The 26861-nt window shown below is 39.1% G+C and overlaps 1 protein-coding gene across 1 annotated transcript in view; it reads right to left on the reverse strand.

The window, feature by feature from the left end:
- PLEKHA7 (pleckstrin homology domain containing, family A member 7) overlaps positions 1 to 22492 on the reverse strand; it is an 82719-nt gene extending 60227 nt beyond the window's left edge. Inside the window, exon 1 of the mRNA XM_010156089.1 lies at positions 22422 to 22492. Coding sequence (XP_010154391.1) covers positions 22422 to 22492 — 71 coding nt within the window. The remainder of the gene's footprint in view (positions 1 to 22421) is intronic.
- Positions 22493 to 26861: the final 4369 nt, after the last annotated feature.

The raw sequence follows: 26861 nt of genomic DNA on the forward strand, positions 1-26861 counted from the left end.
GAAAGAAACCGTCTAAATATTTTTGTTTTAAATAACATGATACAATGTAACCAATGAAGTTCCCACACTAATGTTTCTAGTTAGTCAGCATGTCCTACAGGGAAGAACAACAAATATAAGAAAGGAAAAACAAAAACAAAAGCCTGAGAACTCCAACACACACTCCTATTTCCACAAAGAAACTGAACGGAACTTGAACAGATATTTTATTGAAAATTATTTTTGTTTTAAATAACATGATACAATGTAACCAATGAAGTTCCCACACTAATGTTTCTAGTTAGTCAGCATGTCCTACAGGGAAGAACAACAAATATAAGAAAGGAAAAACAAAAACAAAAGCCTGAGAACTCCAACACACACTCCTATTTCCACAAAGAAACTGAACGGAACTTGAACAGATATTTTATTGAAAATGGATTTTCATGACTTATACATAAATATGTCATCCAGAGGGACCTGGACAGGCTGGCGAGGTGGGCCACTGCCAACCTCATGGAGTTCAACAAGGCCAAGTGCAAGGTCCTGCACCTGGGTCGGGGCAATCCTAAGCACAAGTACAGGCTGGGTGGAGAGTGGATAGAGGGCAGCTCCGAGGAGAAGGACTTGGGGGTACTGGTGGACGAAAAACTGAACATGAGCCGGCCGTGTGCGCTGGCAGCCCAGAAGGCCAACCGTATCCTGGGCTGTATCATCAGAAGTGTGGCCAGCAGGTCGAGGGAGGGGATTCTGCCCCTGTACTCTGCTCTGGTGAGACCCCACCTGGAGTGCTGCGTCCAGCTGTGGAGCCCTCAACAGCAGAAGGATATAGACTGGTTGGAGCGAGTCCAGAGAAGACCACGAAGATGCTCCGAGGGCTGGAGCACCTCTCCTATGGGGACAGGCTGAGAGAATTGGGCTTGTTCAGCCTTGAGAAGGGAAGGCTCCGGGGAGACCTTATTGTGGCCTTTCAGTACCTGAAGGGGCTACAAGGAAGCCGGGGGGAACTTTTTACAAGGGCCTGTAGTGACAGGACAAGGGGTAACAGCTTTATGTTCAAAGCAAGGAGGTTTAGATTAGGTATCAGGAAGAAATTCTTCCTGGGGAGGGTGGTGAGGCACTGGGACAGGTTGCCCAGAGAAGCTGTGGATGCCCCATCCCTGGAAGTGTCCAAGGCCAGGCTGGATAAGGCTTTGAGCAACCTGGTCTAGTGGAAGGTGTCCCTGCCCATGGCAGGGGGGGTGGAACTGGATGGGCTTTAAGGTGCCTTCCAACCCAAACCATTCTATGACTCTATGATGTTCCACTGTGACTTGTCATCATTAACAGCGTTACAGTACTTCCCTTCAACTGAGAGAACTCAAAATCTCCACCGGCAGAACAACTGCCAGCTATCCTGCTGCAACAGTGGAGCCACTGCACAGCAGAGCTCAGTCAGGTACTTGCTGTGAACTCTAAGACCACCTTCCTGCATTTCGTATTAGAGAGTTGGAGGAAATAACACCACCATCACCCCTGCAAGCAACAAGAGCAAAAACCCAACCTTGACGGCACGACCAAGAATCATGTTATGTTTCTTAACAGTCTTCCCCATAAGTTTATCTGAAGGAAGGAAAAAGACACACATACCACTTTCATTAACTGGTCTTACCCTACCCACAAAATCCCAAATGTAAGGACCATAGTTCCATTTTAAAGATTTTTTTCCTGATAAAGAGCAAATTCTTAAGGAAAAAAAAAATCCATATATATGACACATAACACCAACTATTTTTGGAAGCAAGAAACCCTCATCTAATGCCAAGTGGCGTGTATGAAGGTGAAAGATGCCAGTTTTCTAACTGCTTACCAACAGAAGAAAGAAAAACCTCAGATTTCTTTCACTAATACATTAATAAGCCAACAAACAAAAAAATACAAGGGAATAATTTAACTTTTTCATTGACTTTCCTTTAAGTTGCACTAATAGTTGACACAACTTGACCTCATTACATGGATGGAGTAGAAGGGGAGAATCACCTCCCTCAACTTGCTAACCACAATTTGCCCATTAAAATTTCACAGAGTTCATTTAAAATGTATTTTGAGTAGCACTGAACTAAATTAAATTGCCTGCACATACTCTTACCAAGGACAACTGCATTCTAGATTGCTTGGGATTTCCTACACTTGATAAAAGTATCCAAACCATCACGTATAGTTCATAAACACTGTGTTTCACAAATTCTTCTCAACACATTTTCAAGGTAGCTAGAGATTTTAAGGTTTATCTGCTCTTCGCGTTACGCTATCTTGCAGTGGGAACTGTTGTGAAAATAAGCAAGAGTGAGGAGGCAGGAGCAGTAAGGCACAATATATGCAAGGAGACGGGAAGGATGTATACAGGGCTACAAAATGCCAAATGCCCATGACAAAACAAATTCCATGCAGTTGCCATTGAGGTATTAAAAAAAGTTCAGACTTAGAGTTCTACTACAGGAAAATCATCATTAGAGCTCAGAAACCAACCCTTACCTATAACCACCATATGAGGGACTGGACTAGAAAGAAATTTGATGTCCTTCAATAGGCAAGTGGCACTGCAATGCACACAGCCCAGATCACCAGCTTTTCATTGGACTTTCCCTTAGGCAAACAAATTCCAGTAACTAAAGAAAGTCATGTAGCACTACAGGGATTTTCCTTGCTTCCTAATTCTCCACAACTGAAATGTTCTCTTCTGTTCCTTGAGCTTCCAGCTGTTCCCTGGGGCTAGAAACACAGGTGATTCCAGCTCTCCAACAAAATATCCTGCCCTCTTCTTCACACAACTACTAATGTACAACCATATTACAACCATATTATAACCATATATAATTATACAACTTTTACAATCAAGATCACTATATATTCACAAATTCAAGAATAAGAAATTAAGTACTAACTGACCTATGAGATTCCAAATGGAGCAGACTTTTTAAAATGCACATATTCAGAATGCTGAATGTAGATCATTAGCAGCAAGAGCAGTTGTTTCTATAAATTAAATCTCAATGGTATCAATTAGCAGATTTCTCAGGAAACAATTAAAACGGGATCCTCAGTTTAGTCTTCACAACACCACTTTTGCAACCTCCATAATACAAAGGCTCTTAGAAAACGTTTCATCCTAAATTTTGTCAGAGCCTGTATTTACAGAATTATTTTGTAAATGAGAAGTTTCAGACACTCCTACCTCCACATATGATAAAAATGCTGTGCAGGTATTGCTCCAGACTCTCCCACCCCCAATCTCTCTAAACTATTCACCTCCAAGCATGATTTTCACTTTGCATTACTTTTCGTCTAACCAGCCTGTCATACCACTGAGGTCACTACAGAAATTCTCAATTAGAAACAGACAAACGGACTGCAGAGACATATTTTATCTTCCAAAACACAGCTGAAATTTAAGATGCATCCAGCTCAACCCTTCTTAAGATTATTTTCCACTAACTTTCCACACTCTTCATTCATGGAAAACTATCAGGCATCTGCAACAAGCAAACCAAAACATACAGAGATAAACAGAATATAAGACCTTGAGTTACAGAATAAAATTGCTCTGGCACACTTCCTCTTTCTTATTCTGTTCATCTCTACCCAGAATACCATTTCAGATACTGAGGTGTTTTCACTCACAAACATTTTCTTTTACTGAAAAATCAGAATTACCAAAGAGGGAAAACTGTTACTACAGCATCTCAGTATGTCCATTGCGGAGTTCTAAGAACAGATTTTAACAATGAATACTTCTAAGAAGCAAGAATAGAATTTATTACAACTAAACCCATATAGTTCACTTAAAACATCCTCAAAAACCTGAATTATAACCTGATACTAAATTAAGGATTACTCCAATGCAGGCAGTAAAGTACAGATGAAGATAGAACTCAAGGTAAAATGCCAATTTTTCTTGTATATGCTTTTGTCCATCTACTGTTTCATAGTTAAATGTCTAATCACATTATTTTAGCTAGCAAAAGCAGTTTTCCTTCAAAGGACTAACAAAGGAAGCAAGGTTATAGGCCCTTGTTAGCATTTTCCAATGTGAAATATCATTATTTTACACGAAAGAAAGAGATTGTATCAGTTGCTGACTGGATGACAAAACAGTTTTGCTTCGTATCACATACATTCACCATATTAACAGAAATTTTGTTTTGAAATACCTGCATTTATTTTTCTTTAAATAACAAAATTCTGTGTGCATTCTCCTCTTCTCTGAATCCAAGACAAGACTAGAATCACCCATTTTATTTCCTGAACCAGTACTCTGTGCATTATTTAAATTAAAAGGCCTAGAAATGACTCATAACACTAAAAACTCTCTTAACGTAAACTAATTATAATGGGCACTATACTAGCAGAAGCAATTTTGCCCCTAAGAAAATAAAACACACAGGTACAAAAACACAGCTTAAACAAACAAATAACATTTAAATGGTTAAGCAGAAAGTCTAGTACCTTCACTAGGAAGGAAGAATGTATGCAGTGAAAGAAGCCACGAGTTCCAAGGAACAAGACTTGCCAACAGTGCAATAACACCTTTGCGTAGCTGAGACCTATCAGTGGTATATCTAAATTACAGTACTGATACTAGTTAAATTAACCACTAGACAAACAGATCAGTAAAAACTAAACCCTAAAAAACTGAGGTGTCATTTACCCACTCTAATATAAAAATTGATTAAAGACATGCTTAATTTATTAACAACACAACTCACATTTCTCAGTGTTTGCAGAATTAAGATTAATGGACACCAAGCAATGGGTCTCCTTTCGTCAGTCTCTACAGGATTCTCACGAACCTTTTTGTAAAAAGACATCTTAAGAATCAATGCTCGTGGAATGAGTCCAAACATATACAGGCCATCTTAGGATGTCTAAGTCTACTTATAAAACATAAGCAGTTTGTGAAGAAATTCCATGAAAGACTCATGCTGGAGAAGCTGGTGGAGGACTGTCTCCTGCGGGGGGAACCCCACGCTGGCGCAAGGGCAGAGAGTGAGGATCCTCCCCCTGAGGAGGAAGGAACAGCAGAGACAACGTGTGATGGACTGACCACAACCCCCATTCCCTGTCCCCATGCTCCAGTCAGGGGAGGAGAAAGAGACCAGGAGCAAAGCTGAGCCTGGTGAGTTAGGGGTGGGGGGAAAAGATGTTTTTAAGATCTGTTTTTGACTCTCATTATCCTACTCTGACCTGACTGGTAACTAATTAAATGCATTTTTTCCCCAAGTCGAGTCTGTTTTGCCCATGACTGGTAAGTGATCCCTCCCTGCCCTTGTCTCAGCCCACAACCCTTTCCTTGTATTTTCCCCTCCCCATCCCAGGGGTAGAGAAGAGTGAGCAAGCGGCTGCGAGGTGCTCAGCTGCTGGCTGGTCTAAACCACAACAAACATGCAGGCTGCTATTACAATGTGCTCATCCACTTAATCACAATGCCTTTTAGAATAAAGGCATTAAATCCTACTCAGTTAAGAAGCACTATAAAAGGATGGAATGCAGCAGTTAAAATCCAAGAGAGACCTTCAATTCAACTTATTATCAGAAAGATGGTATAACAGTAAACTGCTAATTAATTAGTGTTTACCAGTGACAAAAATACCACAAACTCAGGCAACCAGGTTAACCCACCATAATGATCTTAAGGAATTTCTTACTCCATGAGCACTTCAAGGGATCTTGAACTAAGCTAATGTTAACATACTATATACATTTAAAGCATTGGCTAAATCTAAAATATTTTTCCTAAAATGACTCTCAACCTAAGAAAACATCTTAGATTTGAAGAAAAACAGGTATGTGGTGATGAGGACACACATAACTAACTGGATTACTGTTGCATAGAGTGTTTTAAGACAAACACGCTTTAGTGCAGTATTACCTGATGAAAAGCACAATTTACAAATAACCTTCTACCTTGTCAATCTCACTTCCCTTGTCATTCTTAAAAATCATGGAATTGATGAAGGGAAAAAGCACTGTGGAAACTGCAAAATGAGGAATACAGATCTCCCCTCACTAAATGTACAACTTCCACTATTTGTGGATGGGATTCACAGCATTGTTTTAGACTCTGAAAAGCCATATAACTCTAAAGTGACTTTTCCATAACAGTAATCCAAAAATGAATTTATAAAACTTTTGTACACATAAGTAGATCTTTATAATCCAGTGGTATTCTTTTCACCAATGATCCATTAAAACACATGACAAATCATCAGAATGCAGTAAATACATTTCATACACCTACGGTGCACACATGCATCTTCTTGGATGAGACACAGACACACTTCTACAGTAAGTGTTAGAGCCCAGTCTGATATACAGAACCTGCAGGGTACTGCAAATTCTAACCAACTGCATCACCTAATTGTTCCTGTGAATTTGGCCCTTCTCATCAGGGCAGGGCAAGAAAAAGCAATTAGCAGTAATATTTCAGACAGCTCTTAAAAAGAACCTCCTGAAACAAGTCACCTAGACACTGTTTCTTTATACCAAAACATCAGGTTAAAAAAAAAAAAAAAAAAAAGAGATGTTTTGAAAGCCCAGTAAAGAAATCCTATTTTGCCCTGAAATCTTTTCTGAAACATTGTAAATGTTCATAATGGAACTCTCCCTAGCAATTACTCACTTTGAAGCTGTCACTCAACTGTCACCATGACAACAAGAAAAACCTTTTCACGCCTAGAGAAGACAACAGGAATTTTAATTACTGCTATTCATTCTGCTGACAGTTGGAGCGAAACAGTATTCTACACTCTAAAAAATATAAATACCAATTTCAGATTAAGAATGATACATTTTTTTCCCCTCAAACATCCTACTTTTCTATTTTTCTTTTTTTCCTCTTTTCTCCATGTTTAGATTTCACATTTGCTATTAACCAAATACTTTGCTTAATATGAATTTTAGGATGGCTGGCTGAATTCTCTTCATGTCAGTCCAGAGTAAGTTTTTGAAGTCACCTCTGTAGGAAATCTCAGGTATTTATCAGGGACTGACAAGCCAGTATCATCACAGACTGGTTAGCTGCAAAAGACTGGAGGCAAAGCTGTGGGCAAGGCATCTCGTGCCTTTTCTAATTGTTCCCAACAGCATGTCAGATTTTAGTCTTGGGGGAAGACAATTCTTCTAACTGCTGTTGTGGATTTTTAAAAAATAATATTCTAGGTTCCGTTTTGGAAAAAAATTAAAAAAAAAAAAAAAAACCACACACCACACATTAAGAATCTGTAGGATCCAAAACATAAACACGGAAGTCTGACTTGACAGAGCTACTCATTAGTCACAGTGTGCATAAACGATCCTGGAGATTACAAAATATTTTCATCTTCCTCAAAAATACACAAGGGGATAAGAAGAGGAGCACTTGGTGGTAATTTTTCTCCATACTACCATAAAACAAACTACAGGAGTTATTTTGCATAACCACATAGCAATTTTTTTTCTCTAACAAGCTAGCAAATGGATACAGCCTGATAATCTCATAATCTGCCATTATTTGTAGCTGTTCATATAGTGTAGCCTACCAACAGACAATAATTCAAGGTACATTTGGAACATCAGGTTAGATCACGGAACCAAGAAATTACCTCTTGGCCTAAATCCACCATGACATGTCCATCAGGTGATTCTCCCCCTCTACTCTGCCCTAATGAGACCCCACCTGGAGTACTGTGTCCAGTTGTGGGGTTCCCAACAGAAGGACATGGAGATGTTGGAACGAGCTCAGGGGAGGCCAAAAGATGCTCAGAGGGCTGGAGCCCCTCTGCTATGGGGACAGGCTGAGAGAGTTGGGCTTGTTCAGCCTGGAGAAGAGAAGGCTCCGAGGAGACCTTATAGCACCTTCCAGTACCTGAAGGGGCTACAGGAAGGGTGGGGGGGACTTTTTACAAGAGCCTGTAGTGACAGGACAAGGGGGAACGGGTACAAATTGAAAGTGGGGAGGTTTAGGTTAGATATCAGGAAGAAGTTCTTCACGGAGAGGGTGAGGAGGCACTGCAACAGGTTGCCCAGAGAAGCTGTGGATGCCCCATCCCTGGAAGGGTTCAAGGCCAGGCTGGATGAGGCTTGGAGCAACCTGGTCTAGTGGAAGGTGTCCCTGCCCATGGCAGGGGGGGTGGAATTAGATGATCTTTAAGGTCCCTTCCAACCCAAACCATTCTCTGATTCTATGAAAAGTACTGAAAAGTGCACCACTGAGGCAAAGTGCTTCAGAAATATTGCAGAAACCTCAAATCTGTCTAAAGATAACATCCCAAGAACTTTTTTACAGGAAGTGATCTAAATTACCACTGCTAAATCATTGTAAGAACACGTGGGAAATCAGAAGAGTACATATCACTGCTGTTAGATACAGTATGTAAAAAAATTTCTTGTCTCAGTATTTAACTGCCTATGCTGCTGAATGGTTTGGTTTGTTATTTTACTTATATCAAGGGCATAATTCCTACTGTCATCCAGAATTCATTAAGGCTCTCAGTCAAGAGCCAAAGGACAAAAAGCAGAGTTTCTTATTCTCAAAAAATACGTACATATTTTTCTCGGAAAAAAAAGTGTCCTTCTATGAAGAGTTAGTGTTGAATTACTTGTTACTGCAAAGGCACGAAGTGGCAGGGAGTCAAATCCCTTTATTTCTGCATATTGTTCCAAATCATGACCAAGCAAGGCTGAGTGCTGATCGCCTTTTTAAAATACACCATTTAACAACAGCAGCCTTATTTACAGAACTTAGCAAATTCTACAGACAGGTTGTTCTAAATCAGCACCAAAAAAAAAAACATCTGGCATGCACACTGATTAAAAAACCAACTAAATAAAAATCTTTAGCATTAATAACCTGTATTTACTTTGTTTAAACCATCACGCTATAGAAGTTAATGAGCAAAACCTGTAGAGGCTTTATCACCAACACTGATTTAAATTAAATTTCCTACAGGAACCAAACGACTCAGGGGATTAAAGGAATTATTTACATCAATATCTTAAATCTAGACTGGGTTGGTAAAGACAGTAAATCACTAACATAGAGTGCCTGAACAGAGGTTTTTATGAAATATTAATGTAATCAATCCTTATCACAAAAGCCTCAAGTGATATCAATTGCCAGTATCACTTGAGAAATCCAAGCCTTTTTAAGAAGTGTCAGAACTAGCTATTTGTCTTAAAGCTGATCACTCACATATAGCTGTGCTTATTAGTAAGAAACAGAGATGTGCAAGTCACTCATGTTACGGTATGCCTGTTCTGCTAATATGCAGCGGATTTCACTTCAACACTGGTTAAGATTTTCAAGTGCCAGCAAAATGAAAAAAGATCAGAATTCAAGATGAACAATCCACCTTGTGATAGTGGTTTTAGAGTTATATCTTTAGATATAACCATTAAAATGGTAATAAAAATAACAAGATTTATACACACATGCATACACTTCTCTCTCAGCAACTTATTTCATTTTGGTGCTAAAATTTGTTCCTATTTAAAGCTTAAGAGTATTACAAGCCAGGTAAGAAACAAGAGGTCTTAGCTCCATGGAGATTTACTGTACCTTTGATTAACTGAAAATGAAGCATTCCTGAAAGTGACATCCAAAATAAAGGGATAAACTTTCCCCCTGCCATCTACCTAATCATTAGCCTAAATCATTCTCAACCTTTTGCTGGCTATCTTGAGCACTCTGACTTGCACCTTAATCATATACTGTCTACATACATAAAAGGGATGAGAAGAATGATTCCATTACTGCAGTCCTTGGCTTTCCTTTGTTTTGTTAATACTCGTCTACTAGCAATATCTAATTAGATGTATGCTCTACAACACTTTTACATTGGATTCTTTATACTATAATTTTTATCAATAAACTTTAAAAAGTAATGGAAGCCAGTATCAACGTGCATTCATACTATTACACTTAAAAAAGAGGAAGTAATTTCAATTTTATTTATTGAATTATAAAGCTCTCATAGGTGGCAATTCATCAAGTGCTATAAATGCTGTAATTTGTACTATACACAGAAGCATTTAACTTCTGTTGTATCAAAACACTAGTTTTACCAGTGGAAAGGAGCAATGACTCAGAAACAATAGCTTCCATATACCAGTAATATTAATCATATTAATCAGACTATCTACTTCTAGCCCACGGGCTACTGAAATTATTTCAACCATTATCTTGTTTTTCTGAAAGTTCTTAGAAGTACCACAAAATTCACAAAGATCAGGGTGCATGCTATACAATGCCAACAGCATATTAGCAGAAAATATTTTAAAGGGTGCAAAATTTCAGCATGTGTTTTATTCTGGGGGAAAGGAAGTTCAAAGTTAAAATTCTAACAACCTTTTTCAAAGTAGCAGATACAGTAGCTGGTACATTTTAAGTTGTATTGTATACCTAGAACTTCTAGTGTTTAGAGAAAAATTTCTTCACTTGTTTACACCAAAAAATTATTTGCTCAAAAGTGTATTCAGACATACTGCCATTGCTTCACATGTAAAAGTCCTTTCGGCTCTACATTCACAATAAATCATAGCTAAAAATCTTTTGCTCTTCACTAATCAAACAACAAAAGAAATCCTCAAGTAGTTAATCCGAAGATATTCTCAGTAAGAGAGTTCCAAGTGATTACTCAGTGACTGCATATGGATTTACTTTCAGATCAGATTCCCATGTAATTTCATGCACTAGCCCAAAAACTCAGTGATCCAAACAGACAGTAAACAGACTACACATTCTTTGAAACACACTCACAGACCACTGGTACTGTGCAAAAAGAAAGCACATTACATGTAACAAAACATAAGACTAAATTATTACCATTTGCATTCAAAAAAAAGAAAAAGCAAGCAAACCCAGATTAAATGCTATAAAACAGATGAGCAAACTGGACGGGAAGCACAATGGTGGAGATTCAGGATGCAGGGAAACAAACTTCTTTTCTTCTCCAAACACTGTTTATGTCATTGCTTCTGCTCTCACTACTTGGGCAGCGTTTTCCAGAAGAGTGCAGGAGGACGCCTGCTTAGGCAAACACCAAGTTACCAATCACATCTGACCCAGGCAAGACAACTACAGGATTTTTTTGTGGAAATACTAATTGAAGTCCACACGGCAGCTTTGCAGTTTTCAGATATGAAGACTGCAAAGCCACCTCTGTCCTACAGGCATCGCCTATTTCTGCTTTTTGCCCTTTCTTTATCACCAGAGAAAACTCCCTTGGCTTCTGCGTGTCCAAGGATTCTCCTTACAAGAACACAGCAATACGCCCAAATGAGTGCACCAGGACCTGAGCCCTGTCATGACAACTTTGAATCCAGAATAAATCAACAGCTGAAAGGAAGCAAGAGATACCAACTGGAAACAAACGATGATGTTTCAAGCTCAAAAGGATGGCCTTAGCACTGAGAACGCATGGTTGGTTGCATAGCTCTGACTTCCAGGCTTTCAAGATACCTACTGTCATGCAGCAAAAGGCCAGCATAACGGCCCAGCAAAAGCAGCCCTTACATTCAACCTAGTTCCTACAGATCCATATGGGACAATTCATGCCATATGAGTTTATGAATTTGCTCTACAGCAGTTTTAGTTTCCACAGCCCAGAAAGGGAATCATTCTTTGAAAAAACAAATTTCTAAACTTGAACCACAAAAGCTTGCACAACACACGGTGCTTCCAGCTCCAGTGAAGGTTGCCAGTATTTCATCAGATTTCTATGAAGCATATAAACATTTACGGCTTGGATCCAAGACACATGTCCTAACACTTACAGATCTTCACTTCCAAATCAGTGCGCTTAACAATGATCAGTAGATTAATGATGATCACTCCACCAAAAAAGTTCTGGCTAGTATTCAAGCCGGGCTTAAGGTGCTATATGTGATGCAATGAAAAGATGAGTAAGCTAACAAATACAAAGAGCACAAGGATATTCACAACTGGAAAAACAATCAATGAAGAGGCAATATGTTAAAAATAACAGCGCAGAGAGTGGGTTCAAGTACTGGGACACAGCTACTTAACAGAACTAACAACAGCATTGCTTCAATGAACCTAAGCCCAAACACTTAGTGCAGTTCCTGACCTGACCAGTACCAAAGCAGAAAAGAATAAATGCTGCAATTTCCTACGTCTGTAATGTTTCCAACTTCTAAAAATTCACAACCACAATACAAACAACAAAGATTATGGGAGTATGCTTGTGAACTTTGATCAACCATACTCTACCCAAGTTTAAGCTGAATCTAAGAGAGTAGAGAGTATTTTAGAAGAATATTTTAGTATTTGTGAACACTGTTAAAACTACATATGAAGTTTATTTCCAATCACTGCAGTAAGTAGACTGTGCAGGCTTACCAAGTACAAACATTCAATAGCTTAGTTGTTAGGAAAATTTAGGTTTTAAACCATGGAAAATTATGACATTTAAGCAGCCGTGCTTTTCAGAAGCGTTTGTGATTAAATATAAGGGGCTTATCTTTAGGAGCTTTTAGCATCTGAAATACAGCAAATCATGACCCAGCAGGGTGAGAGTGGGCAGAAAAGAATATAGAGAGAAAGCACAATGGAGTGAAATTAGGCCCATGGTGCATAGCAATAGAAAAGTTTACATTAGCAAATGCACTGCAGTTTTGCCTAATGTTTTCAGCACATGGAAATAAGGCAAGCCCAGCAGACAGCAGCAATAAATCCATAAAAGAAAAGCATTCTGCAAGTAAAGAACATAAAAGACTCTTAGAAGGCATTAATAGATTGGTGCTGCTTTCCCTCAGTTGTAACAATTCTGAATTGTGAACTGAGATTTTAGCATTACAAGTTGACACAGGTCATGTACTAAATATTCTGCATTTTATCCATCTATGGTAACACAGCTCAAGGAGAAAATAAACCTGCCTGTAAGGTTTCCACATTAATAGCCAGAATCAGAAGAAAAGCTTTATTGCCTCTTTCCCCATCCAAAAACTGTATCAACACTTGCTACCAGTCTTCAGACATCACAGAACAGCTCACAAAAGCTGGAGTTAAACCAACAGAAGTATCTGGTGGACACACCTGAAAACCATTCTAATTAAAATCCAGAATACCTGCAAGACAATATAGATACATTTCTCTAATCTATATACGCACTGCAGACCTCATTAGTGTGAGCAATTTCTAACAGAGACACTCTTGTGGACAGTGTTTCTGGATCTGTGACATCACCTGGAACCCACTTGCCCCCACATCATGTCAACACAAGACAAAGGCACAATTAAAAGACTACACAATTATGGTTAATGCTCCAACTTTGTCTACTTTGTCTCTTACTTCCCTTCAGGCATCTTTAGAGCAATGAAAAAGACAGAAGGTCTGTAGGAAAACGAAGAGAACACGTATGTCTAGCTTTCACCTGAAAGGGGACAGGAGGAGGTCAGGGAAACCAGTGAAAACCACAAAAAAAAAAAAAAAAAAAAGCGCTGAGAAAGACAAGACAATTACGTTTTCAGAACAGTAATAAGTGAATACTTACACACCAAGAGTTACAAATCCTGTAAACCAGGACATACTTCAAATCTAGAAGTCTTACCTAGTCAACAGCAGACAAGCGTAAACCAAATCCTTTTTACTACATCCACATTTGAATAGACTTAAACAGAGGGAGTAACCTGGTAAGAAACCAGAGTGGGGACAGAGCTAATGACACATCTTAAAGCAAGAAAGACAAGTTTGAACTTGATGCAGTTTAACAGGAGAGCCAAGAAACGGATTTTTTTAAAACCGATGATGTAGGTAAAGCAGTAGGTAAAATGTGTATTACTTTCATGGGAAGAGTAGAGTAAGTGCTACAGAGCTCTGAAGTTACAATAACCCTGCAGAGAGACAAGGCCGCTAACAGGAGGCTCTGTAAATCCTACGGGAAAAGGGGCAGGTCTTCAACATTTTAGGGAAAGGGGCAGCAACGTGCAGGCACAGTCGGATTTGGAGAGTAAAAGAGAACTGCTAGCAAAGATGCTGTCCCACTTCAGGAGAAGGCAGTACATAGGGCACAACTAACATCAGCAGTGTCACTGCAAGCAAAACTGTAGCACAACATCCAAAAGTTTCCAAGGAAAGACACTAATGCACAGCAATTCTGAGAAAGCGCTCTGTGCCATCTGATGTGTCACTTGGGGCAAGTCATACCTTGAGAGAGAGACGTGCCGAGGAAGCGGTGTGGTTAGGTAGTGCCCTGGCACCTTCCCCACGTGAGGTCATAATCTCAGCCACCACAATCTTCTCACTGTAACTGTCTTTAGGTAAGGAGTAATCATCTGCTAAAGTTACCAGTAAGTGAAACCTGTTACAGGAGCTGAAAACCTGATGTAAATTCTGAGAAGGCTAGCACCATCAGCATTATCTGCATTGCAGTCATCTCAGCAGTCTACAGAGGCATTTACACATCAACAGGACTGACCGCCTGTTTCAAATGTGTCTTTAATTTAAGACGGCTCTCCTCAGCATGTGACAAAGTAGTAACCTATTTTTTGGAAAAAAAAAAAAAATCTAAAATTGGAATATATAAGTATCCATTTTTGAAGTGCTCAAATTTATGCTCATTTGCTGCAGGAAGATGTCCTTCAAATGAATTGCAGGACTCATGAAACTGGATTAACCATGTCATAAATCATACACCTGCCAAAATAACAGCATAAAAAGAGAGACTAAATATAATCTACATGCTATTTGAATAGATACTATCTATATTTAACAATTTGTTATAATTCAAATATTAGCTGACACTCAAACATAAATCACTATATTGGTTATAATTTTCCTGTAGTTGATTGTTTTAAAAATAACTTTTGAGCTTCTGCAATGTCCTCATTTCTGATTTAGTAAGTTTTGAATCTGCATAAAGAAGAAACTTGCAAATTTATGCCTTACAATTTTTCTGCCAGTACTTCAACTCTTTTTCTGCAAACCAAATCCTAAAAAATTCCTACTTTACATTTCTCAACTAAATGCTGTGCAAGCCAGGCGCATTTCTAGGACCAATCTTTAAAGTGCAGGACTTGTAAGAAGTCAGTGTTTCCTTTATATACACTAGAAAGAACAATACTTCTCTCTAGGCTTCATTTCTAAGACACAAAGTTAGTTTGGAAACTAAGAGCATAAACTCTCAGCGTTATAGGATGGTTCTTCGACACAAGATTCTGCTGCATAATCCAGACCCCCAAAGACACCAAGTAAATCTCAGAAAACCTCCAGACTCATCCCTGTAAGGATTTTAAAAGGATCCAAGAGGTATCCAGGCAGCTTCAGCTCTAAGAGAAGCAATCGCAGAGTAAATCTTGAGAAGCACACTACTGAACTAAGAACTATGTAAGTCATTAACTTCGTTCTGTAAGTAGATTAGTGAATGACTGAGGTAGAAATGGTAACGGAAAGAAGAACTGAACAGAATTCTGAACACCCGTCTTCATTCAGGGAACCACCTTAGTGTATATTTATACCACAGAGCAATTTTGTTCCAGAACACACACATGCAGAAATGCTTTTAAAGCAACAAAAATAATGCACAATGTTTCAAAAATAAACAAACTGCTCTTCCATGCTCTCCTCAGAATAATGAAAGTCGAAAAGGCTTTACATCTGAATCTTTCGTTACACTAGACCTTTTCCTTTTTTTTTTTTATAATGAAGCATGTTAGAAAAAAAAAAAACACCACTGTTAAGAGAAAAGTAACCCAGAACTTGTTGTAACTGGTTCTGCTGGTCAAATATCAATGTCATCAGAAGAACTACAATTACATTTCTGTGCCTAAGAGCCTGAAATACCAGGTATCACAAAATAAACAAAATAAACATGCAAAGTTTCAGTCAGAATTAATTAGAAAAGTAATCCACGTGGGAGCTATTGCTTTGCATCATACAGAGTTTAGATTTCTGTCTCCTTTTAAGGACACCTAATAGAGAACATGATAACACTCACATTTTCCTCCAGATTTGTTCTTTCCCGACAGAATGATTTATGATGAATTGTTGCAATCTGCCACACATTCATCTGATTACACCGGTACCAGCAAGTGTAACCGGAGCCACACTCAGAATGGGAGAGAGACCCCAGGGGCCAGAAGGTACCTGCGTTGAGCACGCCAGAAGTGACACGCACGCCTCAAGAAGGCCGTAACCAGTATAACTCAACACGCGCAATACCAGCCACGTGCCACTGCCACCAGTTTTGCAAGCGCTCAGTTTACCACCAGGACAGCACCAAGACACTGCCCGTTCCTCAGCTGGCCCCACAGATCACAATGGAGCCACGTGCGGGACTGTCCATCTACTGGCCACTCGCACAGCACTGAGGCTTTTCGTTGCCAGTTCAGATATGACAGAATAGGGGAGAGTAAAAAAAAAAAAAGTGAATAAAATCAAGTGAGGAAAACAGGGGGCGGGGAAACAGGTAGGAAACTTCTCCTATCAGAGGCATTTTGGAAGAAAAGTATTCTTACCCAGCTCCACTTTTCCAAGGAAGCAACCGAGGCAGGTTGCACAGGAACCCCAACGCCAATCCCCATCTTTCTCTCACAACTCTGTGCTTCTATTTTCTGGACAAAATTTAGCCATGGTGATCTTGCAACCTGCCCTGTCTTTAACAGTTTTCCTATCATTTTTGTCTTCTCAGAGAGCAACCTGTACTTAAGATTTATTCCCTGCAAGCAAAACTCTTTTTCAAGTTCAATCTTGCTTAATGAGTTACTTTTTATTACGTGAAGCTTTTTAATGCGTTGTTTGTTCTGTCAAGCCCAAATAACTCCTGACATTCTAATCATGAGGCCTCTTGGAAAAAAAGGGGTATTTTTGCTTAAAAGCAATCTTTACATTTGCCTGTGAAACAGTTACATAATGTTTAAACCATTTTAATATAAATATAGCTGCCCACATTTCAAATATTCCAGAGGATAAAATATATAAAAAACTGTCTTCTTCAGATTTTGATCGTTCCCTCTCTTACTTAAATCTGAATTTAATATATTCCCTTCTACACTTAAAGGAGATAGCTAGTAAGAGCTGTGCCAGCTTTCTTCACTAGTTCTTCCCAAGTCCTGAAAAAAGAATTATTCATCTAAAAAGCAGAGATTGATCCCCCTCTCTCAGTATGAAAGCTATATTTTATTGCAGACATATATAAAAAAATCAAATTCTATGGGGAAACAGCTTCTAAGGCCAGATCAAAATTAACGCATTGTGTCCTTTGTCAATTTTGTCAAAAACTTTGCCCTACCCTTTCTCCTCCTCTTCTCCCTACAGGGGAAAGGGAATGGCGCTGAACCAACAAAGAACAAAACATACAGGAAGTTTTGCTTAACTGATTTAGTTATTTTAAGAAAAATGCAAGTGTAAGTCCCTGTCATACACATGCATACTGCTGAATATTCGGAACAGCAACATTAAATAGTTATCCAGGAGTTTGGTTAACCCCCCTCAAACAAGCAAATATTTTAATATGTTTTGTTTGCTTAATATTTTTGATTGCTCTTTGCCTCATTATTTCTCAAAGATTTTAGTCTAAGTAAACTTGTCAAATTATTCTACAAACTTGTCAGATTATGCTACAAAGAAAAATCAGTAATTACTTTGTTTCTTTAAAAGCACTCACTTTCCCCTACTACTCTACAATATGGAGCTGATTAAGATTTATGCCTCTATCTAAAATACAGCAGCTTTTTTTTTTTAACTTAAGAAATGGATGCTAATTAAAGATCAACATTTAAAGTGGGCAGTGGCTCCCTCCTCAAAAGGAAAGCAGCAGCTTAATGCTAAATGATCTCTTCCTTTTCCACTGTTAGGCACTGTCAGCGTGTTGCTTAGTTTCAATTATAACAGTTTCTTTACAATACAGTTATGACTGGATGGGATCCTCATTACTGCATTTGGAAACAATTGCACAGATGTAATTGACTCATCATGAACTCACAAAATTACAAGGTTTCACTCTCCCCCACTGGACAACTGTATTTTTTTCCCCTTATTTTTTTTAGCAGGTTTAATACCATGTGTGATTCCAAGGAAGTCTTGATCTGAACTGCAGCCTTTTGTTGTGAACATGATTCCCATCAATTTCCCTAGAAGATGAAATTCCAGTATTCCAAAGGGCTGCAGAAGGTTCCGATACTGGTGAGGCCAAAGGGCTCTATGGCAGCCCTGATAAATTCTACTTTGAATGTAACATTTGAAAATTATAAGATCTCCAAATTATGCAGAACACCAATGTCTTGACCTCTGTGCACTTGTGTCAGAAACAAGAAGATTCTGAAGAGGAACATTCCTACAAAGAGTACCACAGTCAACCAGCAGAACTCCATTACAGAGAACTAATTGCTCCATAGCTGAGACAGGGTTGGGTTTTGTATTATCTCAGCGTTTCTGTGTGAGGAGAGAGATGTAACTCCTACTACTCAAAAAAAGTTCTCCTACTCAAAACTGAGGTAGAATGTGCATTTTTGAGGCAAGCACGAAAACAATGACCATCTTCTAAAATGGCTACAATCTGCTAATATCCCAGTGGAGCTGAAAGCTCTGTCTTCTCTTGTCAAACATGGCTAGAAAATGAGATCTCTTCACTTGGCCAAAGAAAACCTCATAACACTACCACCTTCTTCTCAAGCAGCCTGAAGCAATGAGAAATAGCAAATATTCTTACCAAAAAAGGTCTCTTGCCATACCAGGGTAACTGGGAAAGACAGACATGAGCACAGGCTTTGCAAGTTCTGCCAGAAAAAACTTTGTTCTTAATTTCTACCGATTAAGCTTATGAAAATCAAAGCATTAGAAGCATATTTTCAAAGACTTTTGAACAGACTTCCTTCTGCACTATGTGATATATGAAAGAAAGCTAAAATTAAAGCATTAAGCAGATGAAAAACAATGCAAGGTACCTGGCTAATGCCATTCTAGCTGCTGTAAGATGGCACACAGCAGGTTTACTTACATGCTCCGGCTACCATTTCAAGTTTAACCACCAATACCCACTTTACATTTGCTGCTACTCATGTTAAAGTACAGGAATCATAGATGGTAATATTTTCTTTGAATTTCTACTTTAAATACCAAATCTGAAAAAACAAAGACGATAAATTACTTGAGGAAGTGTTTTGCAGTCACATGATCAGAACTCTTACGTTGTGTAATAAAATAAACAAGTGATTTGTTATCAGTCTCAATGTAAGTACTATCAATCTATAAATTTTGTCCAAATACAGAAAAGCTTCCAAAAAACTCCAATTCTGCGCTGCAACTATACAAAAAATGAGTTACAACATGGCTCAAAAACACAGTCCCCAAGATGAACTTGATGATTGACTTGAACATTGATGATTTATGCAATTCCATAATTCACAGCCAATCAAGAGACCATATCACCCTGGGTGACCTCATTTCGGAGACTGTGTCTTGGTCATCTCCAAGATAAAGTACAAACAATGTCCCAAACAATCTTCAGAAAAACATAAATGGACAAAATTTTTATTTTGTACGCTCTTCAAAATCAGAACATATTTCCACAATATCAAATCAAAACTATTACTCCTTACATATAACAGAAAACACAATCCATTCCAAAACCCATGCGATTCCAATGATAATTCTGATCTCTAGAAAGTTAATCTTGCCTACACAAAAGACAAGATTCCCTGAAGACAGAGCATTTCCAGAACTCTGTTCAAAACTTTTATGCCACCCCAGATGCAAGCCATATTAGATTAATGTCTCTGCCAACACACAAACTTAGCATAATGTATACTAACCCTTCCTACTCCATAGAGATCACAAACCAATAATGATAAACAGTAGTCTCGCTGCCTGTTTATTTTACTGGAAAATGTTCACTCACCAGAACAAGACAACTACAGCGGAATAAAAATCCTAATTCAGTCCCATCTCTGTAAGCCATATTACTCCCCAGACAGAAATGGACGTACCTTACTATTCTGAAAGAAAATTCTGCACTGAGGATGACCTCTAAAATGACTGCAGAAATACAATTTTACATAGTAGGTGATGCCAAGTTATCAGTGGTTGTACACAACGTAAAGAATTTCTCTTTACAGGTGCTGGACAAAAAAACAGAGTCACAAAGTCAGGATGACTTATTGATGAAAGCGTGGCCAGCAGGTTGAGGGAAGTTATCCTCCCCCTCTACTCTGCACTGGTGAGGCGTCACCTGGAGTACTCGGTCCGGTTCTGGGCTCCTCAGCTCAAGGACAAGGAGCTACTGGAGAGGGTCCAGCACAGGGCCACTGAGACGATAAAGGGCCTGGAGCACCTTCCACAGGAGGAAAGGCTGATAGAGCTGGGTCTGTTCAGCTTGGAGAAACAGAGGCTGGGGGGGGGATCTTATCAGTGCTTATCAGTATCTCAAGGGTGGGTGTCAGGAGGATGGGGCCAGGCTCTTCTCAGTGGTGCCCAGTGACGGGACTAGGGGCAATGGCCATAAACTGGAAAACAGAAGGTCCAACCTGACCATGAGGAAACCCTTCTTCACTGTGAGGGTGACAGAGCCCTGGAACAGGCTGCCCAGAGAGGTGGTGGAGTCTTTTTCCCTGGAGACTTTCAAAAGCTGCCTGGACTTGTTTCTGTGTGACCTACTCTATGTGGGGGGGTTGCACTAGATGATCTCTAGAGGTCCCCTTCCAACCCCTACCACTCTGAATCTGTGGATATAAGTCCACACAATTCTACATATATAAAACTGGATTTAATGATCTCAGTTGCACATCACAGAAACTAATTATCTTATCTGAAAATTATTAAACTCAGGCTTCATTGAAATGCAGAAGAACTATTTAAAAAACACATAAGAAAGAGAGGAAAGAATTAAAAAGCAAAATGCAGTTAAACAGCAGAGATCCAAAAGTTCAGGAGCTTCCATCTATCTCTTCACCACAGAAAGGTGAGGACTTGGAACTCACTCACGAGACCTTCATTCTGTCCGGAAGGTCACTGTGGAAACCAGGGAGTTGGATGGCAAGCTCTGGGAGTAGGAGTGAAAAGGTGTGTGTTTGACGAAGCATCTAACATACTTTTGGGAAGAAAAAGCTTTTTACATCAGCTGCCATTTACTGAATTTCTGTCATCTTTAATTTCCAGCTTATTCATGCCTATTACTACCAAAAAAGGCCAGGAAAAAAAAAAAAAAGAAGAAAGGCTACTAGACTTCAGCATCCTCCAAAGTTAGGCCAAAGGACAACCACCGCGAGCAATCATTGTGGTTGACCTCTAAAGGGCTAACTCTGGTTTCAGTAACAGCCTACGAGTACCTTTGACCAGACAGCCTAGTAGTGCATGTTTGTATCTCTGTAGCAAGTTAACAGCAGGAAGTTCAAGAAGCACACAGAAAAAAGGTTAAACATACAGTATGCAGAAGAACTTCTGTTCCTATTGGTAAATGACTATCACTGCAGCCTGACAAAACTCACCCATACCACTGCGTATGCTGCAGTTTATGAAGATTATTTGTCAGGTTGATTCTCTGGATATGAACATGTTAATAATTAACTCATTCTCTTATCCCACTCTTGAAATGTGTTACAGAAACATGAGTAATAGCACAAAACTCCTGTTCCAACTTCGATTTTCCCCTCCCTCTGTTACTGTTGCAGCATGAGAGGCAGGGATTTCAGATTTAGACACAATAAACAGAGATTACATTGCTTTATTAAGGTGTGCCAGAAACCTGAGATCTTTCAGCGGAAGAAGTATTATAACACTTGCACTCTAATTATTATGCAATATTACAGTCTTCCACAGCAGGAACAGTAATTTCATGGTTAGAATTCAACCCATTCACTAGAAAACTGTTATACAGCACTCTCAGAAGCATGGATTTTTAAGAAAACAGGACTCTTGAGTCAAAAAGGTAAACCAGTAAGAAGCCTGTATGATTAAGCTTTATCACAATGCTACCATTTATCACCTTTCCATACGTGCACATTTTTTGTCTTAAAAGCATAATGATAGTAAGTACTTTTATTTACCTTATGCAATTCTTGATGAAATTACTTTAAATTATTCATGTTTCTAGACATCTGTGTAATTTTCATTTCTCAACATCACAGATATCTGATTCCTAATAAGCAGCTAAAATATCTGAATACATAACTCACTTAAAAAAATCTCCAGGGTTACAACTTCATTTTTCCAGTGAGAAAAACTCTTAAAACCTTTAGTATGTTTAGAAATGAAAAATATTTGCTTTAAATAAATGGAAGCCTAATTACAAAGTCAGGCACAAAGCATCCTGAAACTGTATTTATATTTTTTAGCTTCTTAATTCTCCAATTTCATAATTTTTTTCAGAGAACAAAGAAATGCAAACAGAAAAAAAAAAATCTGTTAACACAAGCATCATTCTGCAGCTCTGTATGCAAGTGCATTAAAAGATAAAACTTAAAACACGATATACCTGCATGACACCTGGTAGAATGGATATCCCGGTAGAGGAACAGAGTTTGAAAATCCAGACTGACTCGACATTGCCTTCAGGTATTGTATCCGTTTAAATTGCTTCTATATTCCATATGTTAAATCCTTACCGAAAAAATGTGTGCGCACGTATCCATCTGTACATTTGTTCAAAGCTAACTAAAAAGAAACCAAGTGCAGATTCGAAGGTCTTGAAGATTCTGCCTGCATTTCAAACTGCTTCCTCAACAGTGAAATTCCTAAAAGCCAACACCCTCATGACATCACATACTACAAAAGCATAAACACGCAATTGTCTCAGTAAAGCAAGGGCAGCCCGTCGGGTTTGACTCGACATAAAATCCTGCACCGCATTCTTCTTGAAAACAGCGTGCCTTTGAGGCTGGCGAAAGGCAGAGACCTGCCGCCTCCAACAGCAGCCCTGCTCTGGCAGTCAGCCAGCAACCAGCAGAACTTATTGCCAATGCCGCAAATCCCTCCTATCAGCTAATGAAGATCCAGGCTGCAGGTGAAACACGATTTTAGCCCATCACAAGAATTTCCTTGAAAATGCATCAGATCCGTGACCTTGAACCGAGTGATAAAGCAATGCTTTTTAAAAATTCAGTTAAACCTACAGTGCACACTATTGTTTCATAAGCAACATCGGAGTGCAATGCACATTGCAGGAGTATGAAAAATCATATTGAGCTTTCCCCTGCTAAAAAGGAATCCTGTCGTGCTACAGTCTCAACTATGGGAAAGCAGGAGGGAACGATAGGAAGTAGCATCTTAAACCACAGCATTTAAGCTACTGAATATAGAAATAAAATTATGTGCATGCGTTCCTGTAGTATTTCACTACAGCTTAAGTAAATGAAATAATCAAAAGCGAGATTTCTTTTGATATACAGCACCAAGGTTAAGTTACGTGAAAGTTTATTTGGGCGTGCCTTCCTCAGGAGAAGAAAAGACAACTGGAAAGGAGGAAGGCATGTGAGTAGCCACAGTATAGCCCAGTGGCATGACTAACCTCAAACACACCTCAATGATCATCTACCTACACTACTCTTAGAGTGAAGAAGGTGTACAGTGCCCTCGCATGAAGGCTTGCTTAGTTTAAGCAAAATATTAAATAAACCAGATTTTTAAATTATTTCATTATCTGTGTGAACTACAGTGGAAAACATTAAAATATTGAATTTAATACCTCTACCCCATGACATTATTTACCCTCGTTATATTTTACTGTCTCTCAGATTTGGAAAGAGACTGGTTTCACTTGGTTTATCACCAGTTTACGATCACCATCTCAATCATTAGGAAAATGGTACAAAACCCGGTCACTATTCTAGGTACCTTGTAAAGCCTGAATTAACACAATGGGAGCTTGTTCTTCTACCTGAAACATACCTTAAAACGAAAACTGAATCTGATCGCAGTGAAATGTGAAGTTTCTTGTTCATAACACTCAACTATTTTTGTAGTGCTTTAACAGCACTGTGATGTTTTATATTGCCTATTATTTGTCATCGTGTAAAAAAAAGGCGGTTTATCTGTGAAACGTACTAGCATTTCATACAGATGAAACAGTAGGGGCAAAAAAGCCCCAAACAATCACATGCTACGGAATAAGGACTTGGTCCTCAAAAAATGTGAATCCTTATTAATTGCTCTGCACACTGTCACACAGAGCACAGCCAAGTAACTGACTGTTCCCAGCTGCTACAACTTAAGGAATCACAGACCATTTTATACAATAAATGCAACGTACATCTGCACACAGAGCAACATGCAGCTATCATAGGTCATGGCACATGGCACTGATTTCTGGAGTGCCCGGGTAACGGAAGAGAGAACTGGTTGTCCAGAGAAGAAAATTTTTTTATCAGCCCAATTGATAATGTCTGGGAAAAAAACAAATAAGCTTCTGGGCACATCATTTTGCAGAAATTTTTATACTTTTGGCTGTAAAGAAAAGGCTTGCAAAGGCAATTCAAGCACAAATCATGCTGTAGTATCAGCTAGTTTTTGGTTTTTTTTTTACAGACTTGAAAAAGCAGCTTTTATAAACGTAAATTTGTCTAGCATGGAGCATTAATTCCAAAAACCACACATGTAACAGCAAAAAAAGTTGTGTGCATGTGAGAGGAAGAGACAACTGTACCAGCCCTGTCCCAGTCACCTGTCCCTGCTGCCTAGTCAGGGATGTTCAGATAAGTACTGTTAGCTTTCAGTCCTACTCCTAAAGCTGTTTGGGGGTCACATAAAAATCGCTCTGCTACACTGCTGCGGCTGGACCTGATGAGTCACCCTGTATGCACATCCCTAAACCACTTACATTTCTACCCTGCATATTTACTCATTTTTTATTTGGTGCCTTCTTGACACTGATAATCACAGCATTAACACATTTATCCAGTAATTCCCATCTCAGAATAATTCTTTTTAGTCCCAACGAGGATTTAGGGTGTTTCCATTTGATTTGCCAGCTGAACAGAATGTTAGTGTCAAGTCAGCAGATTACAGACTTACAAACCGGGAGTCTTAGAAGCTGTCAATGGTTCGCCATGCCATTTTGCAAAAATCACTTAGTCCCTTAATGCCTAGCTTATCCACAAAATAAGGAAAATACTGGCTGGCAATAAAGGAATGATGCAAGGTTACTTTTTTTTTTTTTGGTAATTAAGTATTGAAATCCTCTGATTAAAGACTTATGAAGGGATAAAACAGCCATAGCATTTGAGGGAAAAGATGTGTGGGAATATTCAGAACAGAGCTTTCTTTTTGTCTCCTGCTCCTAGCTCTAACACAACAGAAGCATTATTGCTCTGAAATTTCAATTTAAATATAAAATCCATTTAAATTTTAAAGTGAGGTGGAAACTACAGTTTTTAAACTGGTGGAGAGCATTTAAAGATGGGGATAAATAAGAACACAACAGGCAGACAAAAACTGAATTTAAAGATGATCATTACAGAGGCAGATTCCTTCACTGGTAAGTGTCACCCCAGTTCAGTGATCTGGAGAGAGGAAGGGAAAGTGTGGCATAAGAGGGAGAAAGGGGGAAGAGAAACTGATAAGGACTAGAGAGAAAGTCTCTACACAATGATATCCAACACTTACCAAGTGCCCCTTTTATTTCTTTCCACGTGCAGGCTTGATGACAGTACAGGACTCTGTCTGGGATCCATACCTACTTGCCAAACACCACCTCCAATAAAAAAGGCAAGTGGGTTTCATTCCAACTGCAGTCATGTTTGTTTGAATTTTACTTCCGTGTCTTAGTGCCAACCAACTTACTTAAAAATAACCACATAAGTATTGTTTGGCATAGCATGCCACATACTACTTCTTAATTTGCTGGAAGAAAATTAAACAAAGAAAATCAGTTTGAGGCAGAAATAATACTGTCTTCCAGAATCTGCAGTGATCTTAATACTGAAGTAACTGACCTGTTAGACATTTCAGCATTTAATGCTTCTAGTTGAAAAGGTGTGCAATACTTAAGAGTTGTAACTGCACTTCAAAAAGCAGGGATAAGCTGAAAGACTGCAGAAGAGCAAGCTCATGACCACTTTCTAACAAGAGGCATCCTTGGTAAACTAATGTTTCCACAGTCAGCCATGAATTCTCAATGGATCTCACTAATATTGTGTGACAGTAAACAGGGAAAGAAAGCACGTACTAGAATTGCGATTAAACTGCAATCTCGTCAGATGTCGACAACCAATGCATGTTTCTTTACTGTTTAACAAGTGTTCAGGCAGAAGCAAAACAATTCTTTATTGTGGCCAAACACTCTGAAGTGATTCACGAGCAACTGAACACAGTTGCCATCCTGCCTGACAGAGAGATAACCCTGTCCTGTTGAACTAGAGCAGTGAATCTTCCTGCCTGCAAACCTAAGATCACAACGAAGTTGCTGTGTAACCAGGTACTGTGTCCTCAAGCAGGCCATTCTGCCCTAGAGCCAGATAAATCAGTCTACAACAGTTTGCACAATGAGCAAGAAAAATTCTTGTCAACAATAAAACATTATGATGCCTTCTGGGGCAGAAGGAGTACGTGGGTTGTAAATCCCACTGCAAGTCCTGAAACCTCACAGATATAAAGCCACTGACCATGACAGGGTGCAAGGGGGAAGCACCCTCCTTATGACCTTGCCTTCTTCTCTAACTGCAAGTCCAGCTGAAACAAATTGGCCACAAGTAACCTGCAGCTGGAAATGAACCTCCAAGACCAGCTGGCCGCTACTGCCAGTTAGAGGTACACCAATGTTAGTTATTCTGTACCCACGCACATAAGCGATCTGTACTGTACATCCTTGAATTCTCACCTACAGAAACACTGGGGGATGATCTCAACCTCAGCACTAGCACAAAATGTTATCCCCACCACCAGGTTCACTCTGTAGCATCCCCATGACCTCTACTCAGGA

The sequence above is a fragment of the Eurypyga helias genome, unplaced genomic scaffold, assembly GCF_000690775.1.
Source record: "Eurypyga helias isolate BGI_N326 unplaced genomic scaffold, ASM69077v1 scaffold5107, whole genome shotgun sequence".
In the NCBI taxonomy this organism is placed as follows: Eukaryota; Metazoa; Chordata; class Aves; order Eurypygiformes; family Eurypygidae; genus Eurypyga; species Eurypyga helias.